The 26506-nt window shown below is 39.8% G+C and overlaps 1 protein-coding gene across 3 annotated transcripts in view; it reads right to left on the bottom strand.

Moving 5' to 3' along the window:
* The window catches only part of FAM117B (family with sequence similarity 117 member B), a 99347-nt gene extending 74199 nt beyond the window's left edge, over positions 1-25148 (bottom strand). For 2 of the 3 annotated variants that reach the window (XM_078071208.1, XM_036070710.2), the window contains exon 1: positions 24321-25148. In XM_078071208.1, coding sequence (XP_077927334.1) covers positions 24321-25119 — 799 coding nt within the window. In that variant the 5' untranslated portion in view covers positions 25120-25148. The remainder of the gene's footprint in view (positions 1-24320) is intronic. The other variant, XM_036070709.2, reaches the window with a different exon arrangement.
* Between the last annotated feature and the right edge of the window lie 1358 nt (positions 25149-26506).

Below are 26506 nucleotides of genomic sequence, written 5' to 3'. Positions count from 1 at the left end.
CATGGAGTTTTACTGTACATACACACATTCTACACACTCCTTTAACAATGGCTAAAGGAAACCCCTATGCAGATCTCTAGAACTCTTTTTCTACATGGCTCCCTCTTCTCTGAAATTCTGTCTAGCAATTTTTAGCCACTTCAAACTCTCTGAACTACAATCTCTATCTCATCAATTCAACCAGACATCATGGACTGACAAGACTCCCCCTGCCTGCTTCATACTCTGAAATGTGTCTTCTAGCAGAAATCCAGGGCAATTACAGCACTCATCTTACTTTTTCCCCTTTTCTCAGGAATCACATTCCCATACTGATTGTTGTCCAATATCTATAAACAGCTGTATGATGTCTTTTGTCCAATTTTCTCACTGTTTACCACAGGAAGTTAAGTTCAGAGACTATTTCTCCTCATGGCCAGAAGCAGAAGTCTTTTCATGTGCAAATAACCATACTCTAAACTCAAGTTATTCCTGAGCTATTTATCCAGAACTATAAACAAGTCTTTTGCTTAGTGAGTTGTTTTATTCACAGAGTAGTTTGGATGCACAAAGAACTATACAAATAATGAAGATAAAGATGAAAATAAAAATGAGAAAAAAAGAAAAACCTAAATACAACTAACATTGACTGAACAATTAATACATATCAGGCATTGTGCTAATTGCTTTCCATGGATTACCTCATTTTAACACTTTAAGGCAGAGACTACTCAATTCATTAATTCAATAAATCTTTATTAAACACCTATTACTAGACTCTTCTAGGTACTGGTGACATGGTGGTGAGTGTGAAAGTCAAAATGCATAAACTTTAGTAGGAGTTTATCATCATTAATCCCATCCTCCAGATGAGGAAACTGAGGTTTAGAAAAGTTAAATATTTTGTTACCATTACAAAGTAAGAGGCAGAGCTAAGGTTTGAGTGTAAATCTCTTTAAAACTGGACTTTGAGCAAGATCTAAACTACTATATTAGAAGGCCTGTCACAGGACTCACAGCCTACTAATAAATACAGGTAATTAAGTACATACAACATAATATGACAAATACTAGAAGAGTGGTTATGTCCAGTGTTAAGAGAACTCACAGGTACCTCACATTTTACTAGAAGCAACAAGAAGAAATCTGTTCCACACTTTGCTTAGAAATCTCCACAGCTAGATCACCCTGTTCATTAGGCACGTTTCCACTTTCCATGCTACTGAAGGCAAGTGTTGCTAAGATTTCTGCCTCAGTATAACAAGAAACCCCCTTCCTTCAGTTTTCAACAATACATTTCGCATTTCCTTTTGAGCCCTCACTTGTAGCTTCCTCAAAGCCCAAACTTATAGTCTGTTCAAAGAAACTTCTCTATCAGGATCAACAAAATTCTTACAACCTCCGTTCACTGCCTGGTTCCAAAGTCACTCTCACATTTATATATATTTGTTATAGCAACTCCCCACTTGTAGTTACCAAAATCTGTATTAGTTCACTATTGCTGCAAAACAAGTTACTCTAAAACTTTTGGCTTAACACATCAAATATTCATTATCTCATGGATCCTATAGGTCAGAAATCTAGGTGTGATTTATCTGAGAGTCTCTGATTTGGTCTCTCACACAGATGCAGTCAAGGTGTTGGCTGCAGTTACCAAGGCTCAAGTGGAGAAGGATCTGCTTCCAGGTTCTTTCATAGGGCTAATGGTAGACCTCAGGTCCTTGCTGACTTTTGTTGGCCAGAGACATCAGTTTCTTTCCACTTGGGCCTCTCCCTAGCACTACTTAAATATAACAAGTTGCAACTCCCAACAGAATGAGGACTCACAGAGAACAAATGAGTGAGGGAAGGCAAGACGCAAATGACAATCTTTTGGTAACCTAATCTTAGTAATGGCAGCCCATCATTTTTGCTGTATTCTTTTGTCAGAATTGAGTCACTAGGTCCAGCTCACAATCAAGGGGAGGCTATTACACAAGGACATGAATACCTGAAAGTGGGACCAATTGAGAGCCATCTCACAAGTATAACCAAGGTAGTAGTAATCACAAATGAGGGATACCCAAGAGAAGACAAAACCTCTGCTCTTCTAGGGTTTTAGTCAATACTCACTTCTCTTATGTGTCATCAACTGGTTGTGTACCAATATCTTTTTACACAGATTACTTCCAAATTTGTCCTTCTGGCATAGAACTTCAGACACACTCTGTAGACACACTAATGTGTAAAACATTCTATACCTATATGAAATTTAGTGGGTTTGAAACTGAACTAATTATATTCTAGTTGCCCAAGCCTGAAACTTTTGAAAGTCATAATAATGCTAGATGCTGTTCACTGTGTCCTGGCTTTGTGCATAAGCGTTGTCATTTAGTTCTCACAACAACCCTGTTTATTTTACAGATGCATTAAGAGAGGTTCAGAACAGTTAAGTAACTTAACGTGGTGGCAATATAGCTGATGGAGTTGGATTTGAACAAGGTCTAGAAGAGCAGAGGTTTTGTGATAGAGGTAGCACTTGAGTCAACTCTTAAAAATGGGATTCTAATGGATATGCCAAAAGAAAAAAAATGGTGAAATATAGCTATAGGACCTACATGTACTTTATAATAGCTGAAACAAAAGGACAATGCAATATGACCACGAATTGGCCAAAAAAGGTCTTGAATGCTATGCCAAAGATTTTGGATTTTTTTCTTTCTTTTTTTTTTTTTAAGAGACAGAGAGAGAGCATGCGTGCCTGTGCATGCACACAGAGTGGGGGGAGGGCGGCAAAGGGACAGGGAAAGGAAGAGAGAGAATCTTAAGCAGGCTCCACACCCAGTATGGAGCCCAAAGCAGGGCCTGGGCTCACAACCCTGAGAGATCATGACCTGAGCCAAAATCAAGAGTCAGAAACTTAACCGACTGAGCCACCCAAGCACCCCCAATTTTGGATTTCTTAAGGGAAATGATATAATCAGCATTTTAGAAGCAATTTTTTAGGCAGCAGTATGGATGGAGAATAAATTAAGTCAGGAAAATATGTCCAGTGGCTATTGCAATAATCCAAGTGAGCAAGGAACTAGAATCAAGACATGAAATATTTCTGAGCAATTCAAGAGATTGATAGTACTGAGTCCTCTTAAGGGTGTATACACACTGTGTTTGTGATGAAAGGAGGGGACAGAAGTGCAGCAGATTGGAAAGAATATGGAATTTGAAACTATCTAGACCTTGTTCAAATCCAACTCCATCAGCTATATTGCCACCACGTTAAGTTACTTAACTGTTCTGAACCTCTCTTAATGCATCTGTAAAATAAACAGGGTTGTTGTGAGAACTAAATGACAACGCTTATGCACAAAACCAGGACACAGTGAACAGCATCTAGCATTATTATGACTTTCAAAAGTTTCAGGCTTGGGCAACTAGAATATAATTAGTTCAGTTTCAAACCCACTAAGTTTCATATAGGTATAGAATGTTTTACACATTAGTGTGTCTACAGAGTGTGTCTGAAGTTCTATGCCAGAAGGACAAATTTGGAAGTAATCTGTGTAAAAAGATATTGGTACACAACCAGTTGATGACACATAAGAGAAGTGAGTATTGACTAAAACCCTAGAAACAAGAATATTCCAGGGACCTGCAAAGAAAAAGAAGTTTGAGAAAGACACTGCCACTGGATCATTGTGAGGATTAAAAAGAAAAAAATACATCAAACTCCTAGCATGTAGAGGATACTGTACTCCCTTCAAAAGTCAAAAGCCATTTCAATAAAGCCAGCAGGCAGAAGTCACACTGGATACTCTGAGGCATGAATAGGAAGCAAAAAATTAGACATGATCCTTTAATAAAAGTTCCTTATGAAGGGAAAGAAATGAGGTGAAAACTTTATGAAGGAATGATTGGCCTTTAATTCATCACTCTAAAGCCGGCACTAGCAACTTTTTTTTATACTAAAATCAAGTTCAAAACAAGCAGTAAGAGGAAATGCTCTGTGGTGAAACAAGGACTTAGCCCTCTAGCATAGTTGATAACATCAGCCAGCTGTAAACAAAATATATGCCACTTCAGTTCATAAATATGCCATAGCTCTTTTCTGGGCTCCCACTGCAGTCTTTCACTTCTCTTGAGAACAAACAAACAAACAAAAAAACCCCAACCCAAACTAAAATAAACAGATCCATCTGCAACTAATAAACACTTGCTAATAACAGTCTTCAAAGAGAGACAATAAAGGAACAAAATACAATAAGTAAAAAGAATTTAAGTTTCGTATTTCAAAAGGTACTTTAAAATTTTAATATCAATCAGTACATATATGTTGTACTTACTAACATCCATACCATTAGCTCTCTCTCTCTCCTTTGCATGAGACATAAATTTAGAACTGCCTACCATATATGTTTAGAGAGGTAAACCACAAGCAATTCTGAACCTATCATTTCTATTGCCTTCTCTATTCAAACTATGTTGCCTACCTTCAACAGCATTCATTCAATACACATGTACTAAGTATCTATTATAGATACAGGAATGAAGAAAAGAGAAAGGTCCCTGCTATTGGAAAACATATTCTAATAGGGAAAGTGGACCATAAAACCAACAAATACATTAGATACTAACAACAGAGAAAAACAAAGTGGAGTGAAGGAGTTAGGGAGCATGCTGCAGGGGGTTGCCATTATTTTTTTTAAAAGACTTATTTATTTTAGTGAAAGAAAAGAGCACAGTGTGGAGGGGCAGAGGGAGAGGGAGAAAGAGTCTTCAGCAGACTCCACCGGGAGCCCGATGTGGGGCTATCTCACGATCCTGAGATCATGACCTGAATTGAAACCAAGAGTCAAATGCTTAACAGACTGTACCACCCAGGCACCCCTGAGGGGTTGCCACTTTATACAGAAGTTAGGGAAAGCCTTTCTGGTAAGGTGACATGTGAATAGAGACCTTAGAACAAACACAGGAGAAAGACAAGGGCATCTGAGGGTGATCCTGCTGGAGAGAACAAGATGAAAAAGCCCTGAGGTAAAAGCACTCTTGGCCTCCCCAAATCACTTAACCCTCTCCTCTCCTCTTAACCCTCCAACCAAAACTATAAAATTCACCAAGACAATACCTTCCTAGCCATTCCTTCCTTTCCATACCCATTACTACAGTCCTAATTTCAGCTTTCCATCACTTCTTGAACTACTGCACCAAACTAGTCTGCCTTCAGCTTCTCCCTCCCTCCCTCCTATACTCTGCTATCATTTATGTTACTAATTCCCTCAAAAGTTTTCAATGATTCCACAATACACATTTAATAAAATCTATAATCTTAACCCGGCATTTAAACACTCCTCCAAATTTGCCCCAGCCTGTATTTCCTATTTTTTCCTATTGCTCCTAGAAAGAGCCAGTAGAATATAGTGGTTAAAAAAGAGGTTCTGCCCACCAGACTGTATGGATTAAAAACCTTGATCTATCATTTACCAGATGTATGATTTTGCATGTTATTTACATCTCTGTACTTTCAGTTTCCCCATCTGTAAAATGGGGTAGTTATGATACTCTGTTTAAGATTTGTTGTGAAGACTATTAAAAAAAAAATCAATGCAGAGCATTTAGAACCATCCCTGGTACATCATACATATTTTATAAAAAAAATAATTTCAAGTATTAATCTAGATATACCTCTCCTACAACCTCCTAGTTTATGTATTCAATAAAATTTATGAAATCATGACACATCTACATATAAAATACAATTTCAATAAAATGAGTGAGGTCTATTCTATATAAATTATTTATACCTAAAAAAAAAAATGTTAAAAATACATATAGTCTTTCCAAAAGAGAAATAGCCCTACGTATAGAAAACACTCCAAGTTTAACAAAAATGTGTAATTTTGTATACAGTATACCATTCTGCTAAATTTGCCAAAAATTTATAAAATATGTATGTATGAAGGAACACCTGGGTGAGTCAGTCAGTTAAGCTTCTGCCTTTGGCTCAGGTCATGATCCCGGGGTCCTGGGATCGAGTCCAGGGTCGGGCTCCTTGCAGCAGCGAGTCTGCTTCTGCCTCTGCCTGCTGCCGCTCCCCCGCTTGTGCTCTCTCTCTCTCTCTCCCTCCCTCTCTCTCTGACAAATGAATAAATAAAATCTTAAAAATAAATGAATAAAAAAATAAAATATATGTATGAATGTGGGGTATGTGTACAGGAATGTATCACTATATAAAAATTCTGCAAGAATATCCAAAAAACTGTATATAAGGGGCCATGGAGAAGAATATATACTTTCCATTTTAAATCCTTCCATGAAGCATGAGCTTCTTTTAATCATGTACACATATCATTTTTAAAATTTAAAAATATTTGAAACCAACATATTGCCAGGCGCTATGCTCATTTACAATCTGTTGGGATAGGCAGGTTCTAAACAAACAATCAGAAACCTAATGAGTCTTAAGAAGGGAGAAGAACAGATTGCTCTGAAAGCTTGTGAAACAGGAAGTGTCATCAAGCTGAGACCCGCAAAATTAGCATGAGTTAGCTAGGTAGGGAGAGTTCTTCAAGCGAAGAAGAAAGAATGTGCAAAGGCCATGAGGCAGTAAAGAGTATTTTTGCTCAAGAAATCAAAATACAGTCAATATGGGAAGGCCACAGAGACAGAGTATGGCTAACTTCCTTTCTTCTTATCCTGAGGAAAGCCCACCCACTCTTAAGACCCAGTTCAAGTATCATATCCAAGAAACCTTCCCCAACTTTCTGGGCCAAATATATTTCTTCTGTGTTCCTATCAGCACTGAGTATACACTTGAGCACTTGCCACACAGTCTACTGAACTCAACTGTTTGTCTCTCACACTAGCCTATAAGAACCTTGAAGGGATTCCATATCTCCTTTGTCAATGACAGAATACAGCAGCGGTCAGCAAACTATGACCACGGGCTACCTAGCTAAGAATGGGTACTTACATTTCTAGAAGGTTGGAAAAAACACCAAGAGTATTTTGTGACATGTGAAGATTATATGAAATTCAAGTATCAGTGTAAATAAAATTTTATTAGGACAAAGCCATACTCATTTATTTACATGTCACCTATGGCTGCTTTCTCGCTACAATGTCAGAGATGATTGTTGTGACAGGAACTATATGGCATATAAGTTCAAAATATTTACTGTGTGGCCCTTTCCAGAAAAGGTTTACCCTCTCCTGGTAAGCCTAATATCTGGCATAAAGTCCCTGAGCTTTCTTTATAGTCTTCCTATTTGAAAATTGCATAGGCTAGGGAATATCAGAAATTCCAGGGCAATAATGTACACTTAATATTATAATTTCTTATTTGGAACATAAAGTAAACACCTATTGTCTTCTTAACTACAGTCTCCTACAGAAACCAAAATTCTATTAAAATCTCAACAATTTATATTTACCTTTTTTTTTTTTTTTTTTTAAAGTAGGCTCCACACCCAGCATGGAGCCCAAAGCTGGGCTTGAACTCACAACCCTGAGATCAAGTCCTGAGCTGAAATCAAGAGTTGGTGCTTAACCAACTGAGCCACCTAAGCATCCCAACAGTTTATACTTCCTTAACATAATCATAGATATTTTCTATTTTGAAGAGAACAGGTTTCATTTAAAAATAAAATTTAATGTTGAAGTCATCTAAAAGAAACACAAAAATGTAGCCTGAGCTGAGGCCTCTTATTCAATATGCTCTCCTCTACTGGCTGTTTTCCTGCAGTCATTTTTTAACTTAAACTGAGGAGGATTTTCATGTATACTGGGCAAAGGTAAGGTGTTCACTTCCTCAGCATTGTGTGTTTGAAAATGTTAAGCACGGAGGCCTTTTATCTAACCCCCCTACGATAAAACTAACACAAACTTTATTTAAAAATTTTTTAGATTGGATTAGAGAACATACTGGAATCCATGAAATGCATTAAAGTTTTATATGAAACTGTACTTTTAATCATGTAGAATAAATTAGCCACTGGAAAAAACTTTTTTTTTAAGATTTTATTTATTTTTTTAGAGAGAGGGAGAACAAGCAGAAGCAGGGGGAGGGGCTGAGGGAGAGAAACAGGCTTCCTCAGCTGAGGGGGGGAGCCGTAAGTGGGGCTGGATGACCCTGAGATCATGACCTGAGCCAAAATCAAGAGTCAGAGGCTTAACCAACTGAGCCACCCAGGTGCCCCTGGAAAAACCTTTTTGAAAACTTTACACTAAGTAGTGCCAAAACTTTATTTAAAAAGAAAATTAAGAAATTCCACTGCATTTCTTTGCTAGAAGATAAACTAATGACTTAGGTAAGAATCTTCAATTTTGTGAAAACTGCCCTTATTTTTACTGTTTGTGATGTATCCATCAATAAAGGAAACGCTAATTAGTTATACATGCTCAATATACAATTAAGGGGGAAAAATGCAATTTACAGGTCTTAGAGACCACGATTAAAATTAATGAAATCTTGAGGAGCCTGGGAACCCAAACTAGAACACCATGTAACATTAACTTCTAAAATTATGTCTTTGTACTCTGCAAGACTACAACTTTCCTGTCAAATATGGCAAATAATGTGGGAAACAATACACTGAATCATTAAATTATTTGTCTGGCTCTTTGGGCATCAAACTGAAGACTGCAATTACCCTTGATTTAGAAACTAGGAGAAGACCAACACCTTCAAGTTTTCAAAGCTAGTAAAGTACTGGCATATTTGTTAAGTTTATTTGAAAACACTGAATACAAGGACTCAAACTTCAAAATGTAAACATCAGGGAAGAGCTACCATCTGCCTGCCTAGTATATACGCTCTCCCCACCCCTCTCCTTCTTTTGGTAACAGACTCTTGTCTCTGAACGGCATGTATAAATGACCCAGACTTGGTTACAAATAATACCTCATCCTTTTGGGTGCAGTAACTGGTTCTGGAATGGGCACAAAACCTAAGTGCTTCCCTGGAATTTTTTTAGCTGGAGTTGGTAGGGAAGAAGCCTACATGTCTCATGGGTCTTACAGATGAAAATACAAGTCTGGAATGGTCTGTGGCCTTGTTCCCAGCTCTGGAGAGAAAGTTCCTACACTAGAAAGTATGATCCTTGAGGATACAAACTTACTGTTTTATTTCATTTGTTTATTTCATATTTAGTTGTTTCTCCAGCAACTAAAATTGTGTCTAGCATATGGTAGATACTCAATAAATAATTGTTAATTTGAGACAGAACAGAGTGAAGCTAACAGACACAGATGAAAGATTAAGGAATTATTACAAAGTATCCTGAAAACATTTCATCCTTTTGGACAGATCTATCCAAGTTCTTGGTTATTCAGAATTTTATCAATGCTAATGCCATTCTACTTAGAAGCTGGGTTGTTATTTGCAACCAAGAGTCTAGAAAAATACTATTTCAAGCAAACAAAGTAAAAAAAAAAAAAAAAATGGATAAAGCAAATTGGTGCTTTTAACATTTCTTCATCTTTGACCTAATAAAACACTGAAAGATAAGGATTCCAAAGGAAAAAAAGCAACAGTCATCTACTGTTTTTTTCTGAAGGATGATTTAAGAAAATACTTTCACAATGACATGCCTGAAAATTCCATCTGAAACAATGTGAGGAACATTTCTCTTAGTTATGTTCCCTCTTGGCCAAAATATCTCCAAGAATAGTTTTTATAATTTAAGCTTGATTCAGTTAACAGACCAACTTTCAAAAAAACAATCTGAATAATTTCGGCAGAAAGTATCTTCTGGTTCATCTCCCCTCCCCCTGCTTTCCAAAATAAGCAAACTTCATCCTCTCCTGATTATTTTGCAAAGCTGGTATTTTTTATTGCACTTTTGGCAATAAAAACAAAGATTTCCATAAGTAAAAAAACTCACTGACTTCCACACTATGTGGGACTGACAAACCTGTTGGCTAGTAAACACAGATATGACATCGTAACTGTTAAAAAATACATACTTTTCTTTTTCAATTACAATTTTTTCTCCTTGAATCACCACTGCTTTATTTTTGAAATCATGTCTGTTTTGAAATTTCTATTATAGTATGTGTTTACCAAATATTGATGTGATTTTAAAACACTGAAAAATAATTCTACTTGAAATGCCCTGTTTTCCAACCTGTTCAACCCATTTTTCCAGATCACTCTATCCATTGATTTATCACTGTATTTATTCTCTCTGTTTCCCCTAAAACTACTCCTATATTAGACAATCTTAGAGGCACTCACTACTAGATACTCCTCCAACTAGAAGCAAGAAGGTAGGAACTTCTGGTATACACTATGCCTTATTTTTGTGTCCTTTCAAACCATCCAGCCTAGTATGATATCTATTTGTAATAATTATCCCATGTCGGCTAAATTACGTTACATAATATTGTGACAACATTTAAAAACACAGGCCTTGGGGTGCCTGGGTGGCTCAGTCAGTTAAGTATCTGCCTTCAACTCAGGTCATGATCCCAGGGTCCTGGAACTGAGCCCCACTTCTCCCTTTCCCCCTGTCCTTCCCCCTTCCCCCGCTCATGCTCGCTCTCTCTTGCTCTCTCAAATAAATAAAACCTTTGGAAAAAAAAAAAAAAAACAGTTCTCGAAATGAAATAGGAGTCGAAATCCCACATTTAGTTACTCTCTGAAATACAAAATTACTTAACTCTTTGCGCCCAAGAATTCTCATTTATGAAATGGGAATAAATACAGCCTACTCTGGAGGCAAGCATCCAATACAAGAGGCATACATTCGGGGCGCCTGGGTGGCTCAGTCGTTAAGCATCTGCCTTCGGCTCAGGTCATGATCCCAGGGTCCTGGGATCGAGCCCCGCATCGGGCTCCCTGCTCAGCGGGAAGCCTGCTTCTCCCTCTCCCACTCCCCCTGCTTGTGTTCCCTCTCTCACTGTGTCTCTGTCAAATAAATAAATAAAATCTTAAAAAAAAAACAAAACAAAACCAAGAGGCATACATTCAAACATACTTCCTTTCCTCTTTGATTATACAGAAAATAAAGAAAACTGCACCCCAAATCCAATGCTCTAAATAATGCCTCTTTTAAGTAAATCCTTATGTCGAATGAGAATTTACTAATCTCTCTTTAAAAATATAAAACAGAGTATTTTAAAAATTGTATTTCCTAAATGTTTAGATATTCTAGATAAACTAAGTTTATGCATGTAGGGTAGTTCTGCCCATTGATGTGACAGGTGTCTCTCAATAAAATCTTTATAACCTTGTTATTTTGACCAGTCATATGTATGCTGATTTGATAGTGATTTTACTTCTAACTCTACCACTATCCTCTGTATTATTCCATCACCTCATCCACTACTCTTTTCTGTGGTTCAGACATGCCAGATTCCACTGCCCTACCTACCTATCCTCACCCGCCACTATCCCAAGGGCCTCTAAAGATGGAAATCTAGCAGAAATAAACACAGCCAGCATGCCTCTTCAACTAGAATAATCCAATGTAAGTTATTTACTTTAACTTAGACCCCTAAATGTCATAGTGGGGACAATGGCTAAGGTTCATCTTGAGACTGGTCTCAAGAAGTACCAACCAAGGGCACCATGACAAAGCTGTTCCTCTAGATGTAATTACTTTCTTCAGTGGATTTAAGAACAGAATATCACTTCTACGGAAATAGAGAACACATACATAGAAGAAGCTTTCTCTAAGCCAACTCGAAGAGAAAAATTTACCAAAACAGTCAAAGTAGAGGCCTGGAGCAAGTGGAAATAACATTAATGCTGTATTTTTTTTTTTTAATAAAGATTTTATTTATTTGACAGAGAGAGACACAGTGAGAGAGAGAACACAAGCAGGGGGAGGGGGAGAGGGAGAGTGAGGAGCAGGCTTCAAAAGAAGATAGCAGGAGGGGAAGAATGAAGGGGGGGAAATCGGAGGGGGACACGAACCATGAGAGACGATGGACTCTGAAAAACAAACTGAGGGTTCTAGAGGGGAGGGGAGGTGGGAGGATGGGTTAACCCGGTGATGGGTATTGAAGAGGGCATGTTCTGCATGGAGCACTGGGTGTTGTGCACAAACAATGAATCATGGAACACTACATCAAAAACTAATGATGTAATGTATGGTGATTAACATAATAAAAAATTTTTTAGAAAAAGAAATATTCTATACATTGATCACAGTTGTGGTTACACAACTGTGTTATTTATCAAAATTCACACAGCAGTATATTTAAAAAGATGAATTTTAGTGTATGTAAATTATACCTCAATAAACCTGATAACCCACACACCTGCCAATGAGGCAAGCCTTTTAAAAACAGGAATAGCAGGCGCCTGGGTGGCTCAGTCGGTTAAGCGTCTGCCTTCGGCTCACGTCACAATCCCAGGGTCCTGGGATCAAGTCCCTGTCAGGCTCCCTGCTCCATGGGGAGTCTGCTTCTCCCTCTGCCCCCACTCGTTCTCTCACTCTCTCTCTCTCTCGCTCTCGCAAATAAAACCTTTTTAAAAAAATTAAAATAAAAACAGGAGTAGCTAGGGCGCCTGGGTGGCTCAGTTGGTTAAGCGACTGCCTTCGGCTCAGGTCATGATCCTGGAGTCCCGGGATCGAGTCCCGCATCGGGCTCCCTGCTCGGCAGGGAGTCTGCTTCTCCCTCTGACCCTCCCCCCTCTCATGTGCTCTCTCTCTCTCAAATAAATAAATAAAATCTTTAAAAAAAAAAAAAAAACAGGAGTAGCTAAAAATGTTAGTTACATCTTCAATGAATAAAGGGTCAGTCAATAAATAGAGTTAAAAGACTCCACACAAACATTGAATAAGCATTTTAAAAAGAATATTCAACCCTGTTATTAGTAACAGTATTATTTCTTATTAAATGGTATTAAGTAGCTACTATATGAGGATGATTAAAATATTCAAATACTCACTATGACCACAGGAAATATGTAAGGAAATACAAATGAAAACTATGATGTATGCTATTTTACACAATGAATTGGTAAAACTAAAGAAAAGGCATGAAGTCTAATTCTGACAAGGCTTCACAGCAACAGGGAGATACAGTCCTTTCTGTTGACAAGGTAAAGTGATTCAATCCTTTTTTGGAAAACAATGCTACAAAGCATCACATTATTTAAAACTTCACTCAATAATCTCAATCCTGGGACTTTCTTCTAAAGAGGATACATATAAACGTATACTCATACGAGCCCCCAAATACATAAATTTACAAAGATTTTTATTAAAGTAATTTATAAGGAGGAAAACAGAAACAAATGTCCACTACAAAGCCAAAATTGATAAACTTGGTAGAGATTTCAATCTTATATACAATACCTTACATACAAATAGCATATCATATTATACTTTCTTACCTCTTATTTGAAGGTTCAGACTCATTTAAAAAAATGTCGCTTCACATATATTTTTTTAAATGGTACAAGTCTGACATCTTTAGAGGTTTTTAGCTTTACTTTAAAAGCTTAACACTGGGGGCTCCTGGGTGGCTCAGTCATTAAGTGTCTGCCTTCGGCTCAGGTCATGATCCCAGGGTCCTGGGATCAAGCCCCACGTCGGGCTCTCTGCTCAGCGGAAAGCCTGCTTCTCCCTCTCCCACTCCCCCTTCTTGTGTTCCCTCTCTCGCTGTGTCTCCCTCTGTCAAATAAATAAATAAAATCTTTAAAAAAAGAAAATAAATAAAAGCTTAACATTACATGGGGTGCCTGGGTGGCTCAGTCAGTTAAGTGTACAACTCCTGACTTCGGGTCAGGTCATGAACTCAGTGTTGTGAGATCAAGCCCTGCATCAGGCTCTGCGCTGGACATGGAGCCTACTTAGGATTCTCTTTCCCTCTCCCTCTGCCCTTCGCACCCCACGCACTCTCTCTTAAAAAAAAAAAAAAAAAAAGAAAGAAAAGAAAAAGCTTAACATTACATTCTTATGTGAAGCGTTCCATATTTTTTATGACCTCACTGATATGAGGAATTCTCAATCTCAGGAAACAAACTGAGGGTTGCTAGAGTGGCTGGGTGATAGACACTGGGGAGGGTATGTGCTATGGTGAGCGCTGTGAAGTGTGCAAGACTGCTGAATCACAGATCTGTACCTCTGAAACAAATAATACATTATATATTAAAAAAAAAAAAGAAGAAGAAGAAAATAGCAGGAGGGGAAGAATGAAGGGGGGGAATTGGAGGGGGAGACGAACCATGAGAGACGATGGACTCTGAAAAACAAACTGAGGGTTCTAGAGGGGAGGGGGGTGGGAGGATGGGTTAGCCTTGTGATGGGTATTAAAGAGGGCACGTACTGCATGGAGCACTGGGTGTTATGCGCAAACAATGAATCATGGAACACTACCTCAAAAACTAATGATGTAATGTATGGTGATTAACATAATAAAAAAAATTACATTTTTAAAAGCTTTACAAAGGGGGAAACTGTTCCACAATCTCTTACTATACTTAGCTTTAAACCCAGTTAGCAATTAAAAGTATACTATCAATTTAGGGGCGCCTGGGTGGCTCAGTTGGTTAAGCGACTGCCTTCGGCTCGGGTCGTGATCCTGGAGTCCCGGGATCGAGTCCCGCGTCGGGCTCCCTGCTCAGCAGGGAGTCTGCTTCTCCCTCTGACCCTCCTCCCTCTCATGCTCTCTGTCTCTCATTCTCTCTCTCGCAAATAAATAAAAAATTTAAAAAAAAAAAAAAAGTATACTATCAATTTAAAAAATATCAGTTAAGTGTAGATGGATCAGAATAATCTAATGATCTGTTACTAGAAATATGCAACTTTCCAGTATTAAAGGAATTTCCAACAGGAGGACTCCAAGGATTTTTGAAGATACTATACTCAATAGTGAGCTAGCAGTATAATCTTCATACAAAAAGTTCATTTATAAGACAAAAAAATAGTACTCAACCCAGGCAAAATCTGGTGTACCAAGGCTTCCAAATAGGAAAAAAACAAATAGAGGATGGGGCGTGGGTCTTTACAAATATTTTTTAAAGATAGGAATCCATCCATTCACTCATTTGAACAAAATTTTTACTGGGTCTCATTTAAATCTTGCAAGTTCTCCCTACCCCAATTCCCCCCAGTTGAAGGGAGAAAGGAACAGATTAACTGTAACAGAAGCAATGGGTGGGCCACACGATATTTAAAAAAAAATTAATTGGTAGGGAGACTGTCCAAAGATATGGGTTCTAAGCCTTTCTTATGCAAGAAACATAACATTTCTGAAGTAGATCAGGTGCATTCTGACACTAAATCAATTTCCAGAAGCAGACATTCCAAGAATTCTTAGGGATATCATTAATGCAACTGCTTTCTAGAGAAGTGAAGAATGTCTACCTAGAAATCACCTAGCAATCCATGTCTACACATAAAGCACTGACTCACAAGAGAGTCCCATATGGCCATTATCAGACTTTTGCCATTAAATACTACTCTTCTTAGTAACGTTATATATTTTCTTGTTTTTATTATTAACCCTTGAATATTGCAACATTCAATATTGCCTCTCTCTTTAATTCTTAAGTCCATTAAGGCCAGGGATGTCAACTTAATACCTTATAAGCTGCTCTGCAAGGTGAACTTAAGTTCTAAAATAATATAAAGAGACATCACTCATCCTTATCTTTAGAAATATCAGTACATGCACAATAGGAAAACATAAATGATGTGAAATGGTTTTCCAGAAACTACTAGAGCTCAGTAAATCCCAGTATAACACCAAGTAAAATAACAATTTTTAAGAATGCTAAATTAGAAGGGTAAGTGTAAAAAATTTTTTTTTCTTATCTTCCAAAATGTCCATGTGTTAGTGCACCATTCTCCAAAAGTGTATGGTCTACTCTGTATGCATACAGAATATAGTAGCATTTATGAAACCAGTTGTCATTAACAACATTGTTAACTTAATCACCCGACTAGGTCAAAAATATTCAGCCATCACTATGCTCTCTCATTTCCCTCATCCCTCAAATGTAATCAGCTAACAAGTCCTATCAATTATTTGCTTCTCAAATAAGTCCTTTTTCATTCACACTACAACCACTCTACTTCACACAACTTGAGAGTGCTGAAGACAATAAAAATTGAGTAAAAAGATTTTTTCTTATTTTTAATTTCTTACAAAGATAATCATCTAAAGTAAAAACAGTAACAATGTATTGTAGGATTTATAACAGAGAAGCAAAATATTTGACAATGAAAGCACAAAGGATGGGAGGCAGGAAATGGAAGTATATTAATAGAAGATTATAACATGAACTATTAGACAACACAGATACAGAACATAGCCATCACTGCAGGAAGTTCTCTTGGACAGCGCTGCTCAAGCAACCACTAAGCATATTAAAACGAGATATAACTAATAACTAATGGTGGAGATAAAATGGAATCGTTAAAAAAAATAGTAATCCAAAGGAAGATAGCGGAAAAAAACATAGGCTCCTGGAACTCAAGTATGAACTGATACCAAGTCCTGAAATATATTTGACAACAGAAAGAAAAATGTGTATCTCTGGCCAAGAAATTTCATTTCTAAGAACTCATCCTACAGATAAACTCATAAGTACACAAAGAAGTATAAACAAGAATATTCAACATAATATACCACTGAACAGCAAAAGATTGGAAATGATCAAAATGTTCAAAAAAAGCCTGATGAAATGAGTGGTAAATAAACTTGTAAGCATAGTCACATATATACATATTTGTACATGCCAAAGAGTAACTCTGGAATAATAGAAGGGAAACAGCTAAATGAATTTTCTCTGAGAATAATGAACTTAAAGACAAGTATGGAGAAGACTTACTGTATTTTCTTTTACCGTTTATAATTTTTTTTTTATCACGTGTATATATTATCTACAGAGAAAGAAAGGAAAGGAGGGGGGAGGAATACATGCTGGTAGGTAGACTAGAACATACAACTACAAAATCAGCCCTTTAAGAGCAAGAACTCCAAAAAAAGATTTAAGTTTACTTCCAAAAGAATTTAATGCTAACTCATAAAGAAGAATGGTCAACTAAAAATTTCATGTAGTCTTTTTGGAATAAACTATAGGTAATTTCACCTCCACTGTATGCAAGCCTTTAACAGAAAGCTGTTCTATTACTATAAGACTGAAGAAATAGAAAGGTATAACCCACAAGGACAACAGACAGGAAAAAAGACAACAGCAGAAAAGATGTTTCAACCAAGTTTTGAAAGCAAATATATTAAGTGATAAATTAGCTGCAATTTGATTATAAACTCAACCCAAGATTTCCTGTACTGTCCAATAGAAGTTCTAGATTTCTGTGCAAAGAAAAGTGTCTTGCCATTCACAGGAAAGCAGTGAATAATTTGCTGCATTTTCAACTTCTTATATGAATAAACAAACTTTTTCTTGTTTAACAAGCATAAAGAACAGGGAAAGAAATGTTTCATTTCATTTGAAAATGAAATGTGGGAGTGCTCATTTCAAGTTCAACCCAGAATTGAGTATTTGGATAGCAAAACTGTACATGTATTGCCTTAAGGAGATAAATTTTGTTTTTATTTTTGAAACATCACTTTTTATGTGTAAGTCTATAAAAGAGATCAAGGAACCAACAGATGTGTATGATTCTGCATAACTTATATTTGAGACAGATCATGTTACTCGGAAAGAATTCTTTCAAACTCTTATACAAATTGTGTCTCAGGCTAAATTTTTTTCGTATTATCTTAGCTTATGGTTTCCATAGCTTTATTATACAACTTTGTCAATAAATTTTCATATTGTAAAAACTAACTTTACTAACTTTATTTAAATTAAATCTACTGAGTCTACCTTTAGAAAAATTAAATCTCATTTGGTTTAGGCCAATTACCTAAGCAAAATGTACTGTGGTTGTCTTAGGCATTATCTAAGCAAAATGTACTGTGGTTGTCTTAGTAATTTTAAAAATCTATGAAAGGGAAAGAGATTGGGGCGCTTGGTTGGCTCAGTCAGTGAATCATGCAACTCTTGATTTTTGGGTCATGAGTTTGAGCCCCATGTTGGCCATGAAGTGGAAAGGAGGGGAGGGCGCCTGGGTGGCATAGTCATTAAGCGTCTGCCTTCGGCTCAGGTCATGATCCCAAGGTCCTGGGATCAAGCCCCCGATCGGGCTCCCCGCTCTGCGGGAAGCCTGCTTCTCCCTCTCCCATTCCCCCTGCTTGTGTTCCCTCTCTCGCTGTGTCTCTCTCTGTCAAATAAATAAATAAAAATCTTAAAAAAAAAAAAAAAAGAGAGAGGAAAGGAAGGAAAGAGGAGGGGAGAGGGGAGTAAAGAAAGGAAGGAATGAAGAAAGAGGACGAGAAAGAGGAAGGAAGACTGATTTCAAGAAATGTGAACTAAACTGTTTTTCCCCAAGAAGAGGAAGAGGGAAAATTATACAAAATGAATAAAATTATAATACATGGGTCAAATAGATCCACAGAGAAATCAGTCTGTACTCAGAAGAGCATTTACCATTTATATCTCAGCTTAGTGATCATGAAAGCAGGAGTTCCTTGAGAAACAGAAATTATCTCCAGAGCAAAAAGACTGGGAAAAACTGCTTTGGAGAGATTAACTTGGCAGGCTCTGGACTTAAAGACACCAGACATATCCTCAGGCATGATACTGTAGAACTCTTCCCTGGGAAACCTGGCAGGAAAAAAAAAACCCTACATTAGAGAGTCCTTTCGTCATCATTCTAAGATCCTCCAGTCCACCATCCTGACCTAGCCAGACAGAACATCTAGTCAGCATTTCCAGGTCTTATTTGAATAGTAATAGAAAACTAATGACACTTTTCAACATGACAGACAAAGCTCAAGACAAAAAGAGCTCTGAAGATAATGCAAAGGGCAAAAAAACAACTTTGAGGGTATTTACACCTTTTATAAATATTTTCAGAAGACCCTGACAATCAGACAGCAACGTAAGTTCTCTTGAAAAATGAAAATATGACCAAGATTTAAAAATCAACTGAAAGGACAGAAGATAAAGCTGCTAGAAAGAAGAACAAAAAGATAAACCAGGACAGAAATAAGAAAAGTATTAGTTCAATTCAAGAGGTCCCACATAGCAGGGGTTCCAAAAAGATAGACAACAGAAAGGAGAAATGATAGAAAAAATTTCCCCAGAAACAAAGAGTACTAAGAGTTGAAAGGGACTGTCTCTAGGGGCAGGAAGTAGGAGTAGAGAGAGATGTTTCGGGAAAACATTTTATTTGATTATAAGTTCAGTGTTATTTGATTTTTTTTTTTTTTTTTTTAAGTAATCTCTACACCCTACATGGGGCTTGAACTTACAACCCCAAGATCAAAAGTCACATGCTCTACCGACTGAGCCAGCCAGGCGCCCCCCCGTGCTATTTGGTATTTTTAATTACATAAATGTATTTTGATAAAAATAAAATTTAAATTTAAAAATATAGTATTAGGACAAATATGCTATTTTTTTTCTTCAAGGAATTTGGACATGGAAGTAGCTGACTTTCTCAACTTCCTTCCCTTCTCTTGCTAAGTTATCTGACATTTTAACCCACCCTTACCACCTTCTCATCCTCAGAGAAAGAAGTGTCCTTAGTCATTTCTGAGATTTCCAGACTCTCCACGTGCTGGATCCCACTGCCGCTCACATTTTCCATGACCTTGCTCCATCTACTATTTTCATCTTCTCTTACACTTGCAGTCTCATTCTCCTCTGAATCCTTTCCCCAGACCTTAAAAACATGCTTAAGTTTTCCCTATCCTATACACAAACAAATGAACCTTAGCTCAACTTTTCATCCTGTTTCATCACTTTCCTTCCTTTCAGTGACATAAGAGTAATTTGTACTCCTTAAGAGTAATTTCTAATCATTACCCTTACTTAATAACCCTCACCTACCACTTTAATCCAATTTCTGTCCCCCACAAACTACTCTCTCTCAACAACCATCAACTGACGGAAATGCCAAATTCAAAAGCCTATTTTCCAGGGTCACCCTACTTATTCTCTTCACAGAATTTGAAAATCTTTATCATCCCCTCCTTGAAATCTAACCTTTCTTCTGGCTTTCTCAACACTATTCTACCATTTCTCCTTCCTTTGTCAGGCTCCTTCACTGGCTTTTAACTTTCAACCCTTAAAATGCTTGTTTTCTCCCGGAGTTCTATCCTCAAGATTCTCCCCATCATCTTATCCTTTCTGATCATTTCAAGCATTGTCCACATGCAAATGCCTAGCATGAAGTACATGTTAAGTGAATGTTTACTGAACTGAAATCAATGAGTCCCAATTTTTTTGCCCCTAATTCAAACTGCACCCCTGAGTTCTAAAAACTGTATTTGCCACAGTCTAAGAAATTGCCTGGATTTCCTGAGAGCACAAACTAAACATGTCTAAAACTTCATTCACTTTCTTTTCACAAGCTTGCATTCCCTCGTGTGTTACTTTTCAAAATTAGTACCACCAACCAACCAATTATCCTGAACTGCCTCTTTCTCAATCCCTATGTCCAAAAGGTTACCACACTCTCCTCACTCTCTTTTATCCTTGCCATTTCACTTCCATAGCACCTAAACTCACATGCTCGATGCCTTAGTCTCTCCCATCTCAAATTCATGTTCTACTCCTCCTAAGTAACTATAAATGCTACACATCTTAAGAATGTAAATACTACTACCACTACAAATTACCCCAAATGTCTAAACCCTTGGATAATGAGGATAATAAAGATATGAAAATAGGTAATACTGGGAGATTTCTATAACCACACAGAGATTAAAAGGATTTTATCCTTCTAATAATCCTCTACTGTAAACACTACTAGTATCCTCTCCCTTTTTTTTTAGAGTGGGGGGAGAAGAGCAGAGGGAAAGGGAGAGAGAGAATCTTAAGCAGGCTCCACGCCCAGTGCAGAGCCCAACATGGGGCTCAATCTCACAACCCTGAGATTATGACCTGAGCTGAAACCAAGAGTGGGACGCTTAACCAAATGAGCCACCCAGGCGCCCCTGTAATGAGTTTTCAAACTATTTTTCTTTGGTGTTTCTAGTGCCTGCTTTTCAAAATTGGAGCACAGCAAAATCACAGGGGGGTGTGGTGGGGGACTTTCAAAGTCTACATTTTTAGCAAGGACCCTAAGTAATTCTGATGAACCACAGACCACACTTGAGCTACAGTTCTGGATGCTCACAAGCAATGTTCTCTCCAACTTGAAATTTCATACAACCATGAAAACTAAGCCTACACTGGCAATTTATGTTACATCCACTAAAACTAGAAGCAAAACTAATATGATGATACACAATATCTAACTTTTATACTGAGGTACTGTGCTGAGTATTTTTAAATTTCCTTTCATTTAATCCTTACCACCATATGAAGCAGATATCATCATCACCATCACCTACTTTACAGATAAGAAAGTTAAGGGTTAGAAAGTTATTCACATTCCCAAAACACATGGCTCCTAGGTGGTGGAAAACAGATATTAAACCCAGACTGTCTATCCAAAGCCTGTGCTAATATGCCACCTCTCCATTTGTAATATGCCTATTTGACATTTTATTAAGACAAAAGGAGGGAAAGCACAAAAACAAACCTCACCTTCTTCCCCATTTTATCTACAGTTAACACTGTTGCCTAGTTACCTTCTCTAAGCATTTCTCAGTTCCTAATGGCAAACCAGTTTGCCATGGAGATGGCAGGCACTGAAGGTGAGAAGTTTAAAATATGTCAGGGATAGGCGCTTGGATGACTTTATAGTAGTCAAGAGAAGGAAGTTCTGGATTAACAAATGGTTATCTTTAACCCTGGGGGACTAAAGCAACTGGATAGGGATGCCCCTCTAAAGATTCTGAGACCTCAAACTCAGAGGCATTCAGGCCTAGCAAAGGTTAGGGCATCCAGTTCAATTAACAAACACCCTGAAGTTGGCAGCCTTATCTAGATAGTCCCTGGAATTTGAGTCATATGAGGTTTACAGAACTACAGACCCTTCCCCTCTACCAGTAAAGATTTCTACATTTCACTGAGGCTGGAAACTGGTGATAATTTTCCTTTAATCAAAATGGGAGTACCAGTGATTAAAAAGATTCTCCTTTTTCCCCTCTTCTCTCCTTCCAGATTTAGTCTGAAGAAAACAGCAAATTATCTTGTTTGTGTTATGAAGACTTGAAATCTGAAATCTGAAACTCCTCTGCTACTAGAGTGAAACAAGACATTCTTAGGAAGGAAGCTATCAGACATCCACTTCGGTGTAACTTAATGACAGGCACTATTCCTTTCACATCTAGTTGAGCGTGCTGCACTAGAGGGAAGTTTTTATTTCCTGGGTTTTTGTTTTTTGTTTTTGGTGGGGAGACACGGGGGAAGCTCTTAAGAAGGGTTAATTTTACAGCATGAATGGAATGACAGATCTGAGAGAGGGGAGCTTTGGGAAACATGAAGAGTGGGCACATGAGGAGACGGAGATCCCAGAAAATAGAGTCCTAAAGAGCAGAAGAAAAGAACACCTTCCTCCACTCTTTGCCAATACTTAATTTAACCGTGCTCTCCTCAGGTTGCTGCTCTGCTTTAAGGGGCACACAGTTGAGAGGGTAGCCACATTCTGTTATCAGACTGGGGTCACCACCTCCTCCTCCCCCTTCCACTTTCCACACTATGCGGGCTCCCGAAGGCTGAAGGCAAACTGAAGTAATTATGTTCACCAGATACATCTAAGAGTCGCTTCAAAACCTAAGCACGTGTAATTTTGCTATGTTATATATATCCAGGTTCTATCTTACATATCATGAAGCTACCTTCTTAATATAAAAGACATGGTTTTGGAGTACCACCCAGGAGAATTCAAATATCAATTTTACCACTTGTTACTTAACCTCTCTAAAACCTACCATGAGAGTTAAAATGAGATCTTGTAGGTAAATCACCAAACATACAGCAGGAACTCAGTAAAGTGATAACTATTATTTGAGGGGGAGGAGGATTCTAGTACTTTTAACAACAGAAGTTAAAAAAACATTGCATTTTCAAAAGGTTTAAAACAGTATTCCTTTTCTAATTAGAAAACACTATTGATCATTTTCCAGGGCAATCTCTGTAAAAAACGTATCCATTGTCTAAAATCTTTGATAAAATAAATAGTAAGAAAGATTCATCCTGCTCCCTGCGTTTCTGAAGGGACCCTTGAAATCACTTAACAATCTCTTTCATTTGGTTGAGAAGTACTGTACTAAGTTTCCTGAAATTTCCAGTAATTCTGACTGAAAGACTCTAAAGAAATTCTCTAGACAAGGGAAAAACAAAGGTATATGTCTGTAGTATTACTGCATAAACTAAAAACCACCCATTTCTTTTTTTTTTTTCAGTAGATTCTAAAACGAAGGCAATCAGATGACAAATCTTATCTCTCCACTTTCACAATTTGAATTTCTTTTTGAGTTACTTTATGAATGACTCCAGTGGAACCCAACAGCTCCATTCAGAACCTTTTCCAAGAAAGCTCCCAAGTACATAGAAAAACAACAGGGTTTTTTTGGTCCCTAAAATAACAAGGAGACAATCGGTGGATTTGTTTTTTCAATAAAACAAATCGTTTTACATCTAAACAATATCAGTATTTCATTTTTTTAAAAGATTTTATTTATTTTTTTGACAGAAAGCGACACAGCGAGAGAGGGAACACAAGCAGGGGGAGTGGGAGAGGGAGAAGCAGGTCTCCCGCCGAGCAGGGGCTCTATCCCAACCTGAGCTGAAGGCAGACGCTTAACGACTGAGCCACCCAGGCGCCCTCACTATCAGTATTTCAGAGAGACACCCAGACTCTAAGATAAAGCCCATAAACCTTCCAAAGGCATCTTCCTTAATTTCTTTCTTGCTACCCACTTATCAAGTCTTAGGAAATGCTAACACGCTCCCAGCCTCACGTCTCTTCAGGGATCCAAATCTGCTATGCTAATGAATTCGATCTTTACAATCTGAAACTGTTTTTGCGAAAGAGAAATACTTAGCAGCAGACATGTGCTATATTAACATTAACCATGTCACTTAAAGTGACAAACCACTCCTAGCCTCACCCCCAAGGGAGGGTAAGCAGTAACCGGTCGGCGGCCAGAATCCCAGGTTTATCATTAACAAGTCTCAGCCCAACTACAAGGTTAGCGGCTGCACCTGCACGATGCGGGACCCGCGCAAGGTCGGCAGAGCAGTGAATGAGACAAACAGGGAGCGGCGGAGAGGGCGCGGGGCTCGCCCCGGGAAGGCGGCTCCGCACCACCCGGGCCCCGCCCCCAGCCCCGCCCCCAGCCCCGCTCCGCTGTAGCGCCGCAGTCCCCGCGCGAAAGCAGCGCGCGCCCGGGACCCCTTCCCGCCGCCTTCCCCTCGCCGCGCAGTCCCCAGCACGTACCTGCTTTGCAAACCGGGGCGCTTGGGCTCCTCCTCTCCGGGGAACTACGGCTCTGCTCCGGGGACCTTCTCCGGTGCCGGACGCGGGCTGGGGGTGGGGCCGCGCTCACCTCGCCAGTCCACAGGTGGGTGGGCGACGAGCAAGGCGACGACACGGTGCCCAGCAGCGGCGGCGGGGGCTGTGGCCGTGGGGGGCTCCCGCGAGCCCCGGGCGCGGCGCCGCGCGTGGGGCTGGTGCCTCGCGTGGACGTCGCGGACGCGCCCGTCTGCGTGGCCACGGTGGGGCTGGTGCGCGCGGCCGCACTCCCGCCGCCGCGCGTGGGGCTCGTGCTGCGCGAGGCGGTGCGCGGGGCCCCGCCGCCGCCGCCGCCGCCGCTGCCGCCGCCTGAGGGGCCTGAGGCGCCACCACAGCAGCCGCCGTTGTTGCCGCCGCCGCCGCCGTTGCTCCGCGTGGGGCTGCCATGTTGCTGCTGCTGCTTCAGCTGGAACGGAACCGTCGCCCTCATGGGTTGCAGGCGGCTCCCGGCTCCCCCGGCCGTGGCGACCGCACCGCCCCCGAGGGAGCCGGCCGGCGTGGGGGACCCATTGCGCCTCACCCGCTGGGACATGGTTCCCCCCTCCCCGGTGACTGGGCGAGACGGGGGGGGTTGTTGTTGTTGGGTTGCAGGGGTTGGATTCTCGAGGCCGAAGGGAAGGTCCCTGCGACGGGGTGACGAAGCCGGAATCCGGGGAGCAGGGGGCGCCCGGGCCGCGGCCGGCAGCAACGAGATGGTGCAGCCGCCGCCGCCGCTCCTCCTCATCAACAATAGTGTCTCCTCCGCTGCCCCCGCCCCCCGCGAACGCCCATTGGTGTAGCGTCAGCCGCGCTCGAGCCGCTCCACCGCGCCCATTGGCTGCTAGCAGCTCGGGTCCCGGGCCCCCGGGGCCTTAGAGAGCCTGGGTTTGCGCGGAGACCGTCTGCTCTTTAAAGAGAAAGAGACCCCGCCCCCCGGGGAAGGGGGAGCGGAGGAAACAGGCCGTGTGTATGTGTAATGTGTGCGCGCGCGCGTGTGTCTGTGTGTGTACACGTGAATGTACGCGTACGCGCGCCTGGCCACGCGCGTCTTTCCCTTCCCACTGGGGGGAGCCCTGGGGACTCAGACTCTGGAATGTTGCGAAAGGAAATGTCCTGAACGAGAGCGGTCCCCAAGGATGTCTTAAGTCTTTTCCCCATAACTCTCTTCCTTACCTCAGTTTTAACGCGCAGAGGATGTGTAAGTTCATCTCTTTTTGTTCTGTCCTAATTCCGTCAACGTTTGGACAGAGCTCAAAGAAGAAATTTAATTAATCTTATTGGCATTTTACTCCTCGTCTCCTTTTTTGGGGGTTTAAATCTCTACAAAGAGCCAAATCTCAGAAAGATTAAAATTGCTTCTTAGAATGTGGTTTTAGATCGTATCTATGAAGTCCAGTTACCAAGTGCTTTCGCCACCTTCCAGTATCTCAAGTCATCAAGAATTTATTTTAATCAGCTACTTCACAGTTCCTTGATACTTTGGAAAGATGTGTGCTGCCTTACAAGTTTGTAAAGTGCCATAGTTTGCAAAGGGATTTATTTGATACATCGTTACTTGAGACAGAACTGGACCAGCCATTCATATTTTTTTTTTTAAAGATTTTATTTATTTATTTGAGAGAGAGAGAATGAGAGACAGAGAGCATGAGAGGGAGGAGGGTCAGAGGGAGAAGCAGACTCCCTGCTGAGCAGGGAGCCCGATGCGGGACTCGATCCCAGGACTCCAGGATCATGACCTGAGCCGAAGGCAGTCGCTTAACCAACTGAGCCACCCAGGCGCCCCATATTTTTGTCTAATGAAGGAAACAGGTCTTTGTAGTATGGCCAAGAACTTAGGAAGACAGGCAGTAACACTAGTCTAAAATCTTAGGAGCTCCTTATCAAGACCAAAAGAAAGGTAGACCCATAGAACACATATTGACTTCTCCGGCTACAAATTGCCTGTCCATGACCTCTTTTTACTAGGTTATTAGATGTACATTCTAGACAGACTTCGTCTTGTAAAAATGTGAGAGTGGAGGACACAGTATGATTTGCTCTGGACCTGAAATTCTACTGGGACCCTGTGCACTGTGGAGGAAAGCCTTCGAAGACCCCAGACCCACCACTTACTCTGTAACCTTAAATAGATC

The sequence above is a fragment of the Halichoerus grypus genome, chromosome 4 (assembly GCF_964656455.1).
Source record: "Halichoerus grypus chromosome 4, mHalGry1.hap1.1, whole genome shotgun sequence".
NCBI classification, from domain to species: domain Eukaryota; kingdom Metazoa; phylum Chordata; class Mammalia; order Carnivora; family Phocidae; genus Halichoerus; species Halichoerus grypus.
Note: the sequence above shows the minus strand (reverse complement) of the source record. Positions and strands in the feature narration are given on the sequence as shown.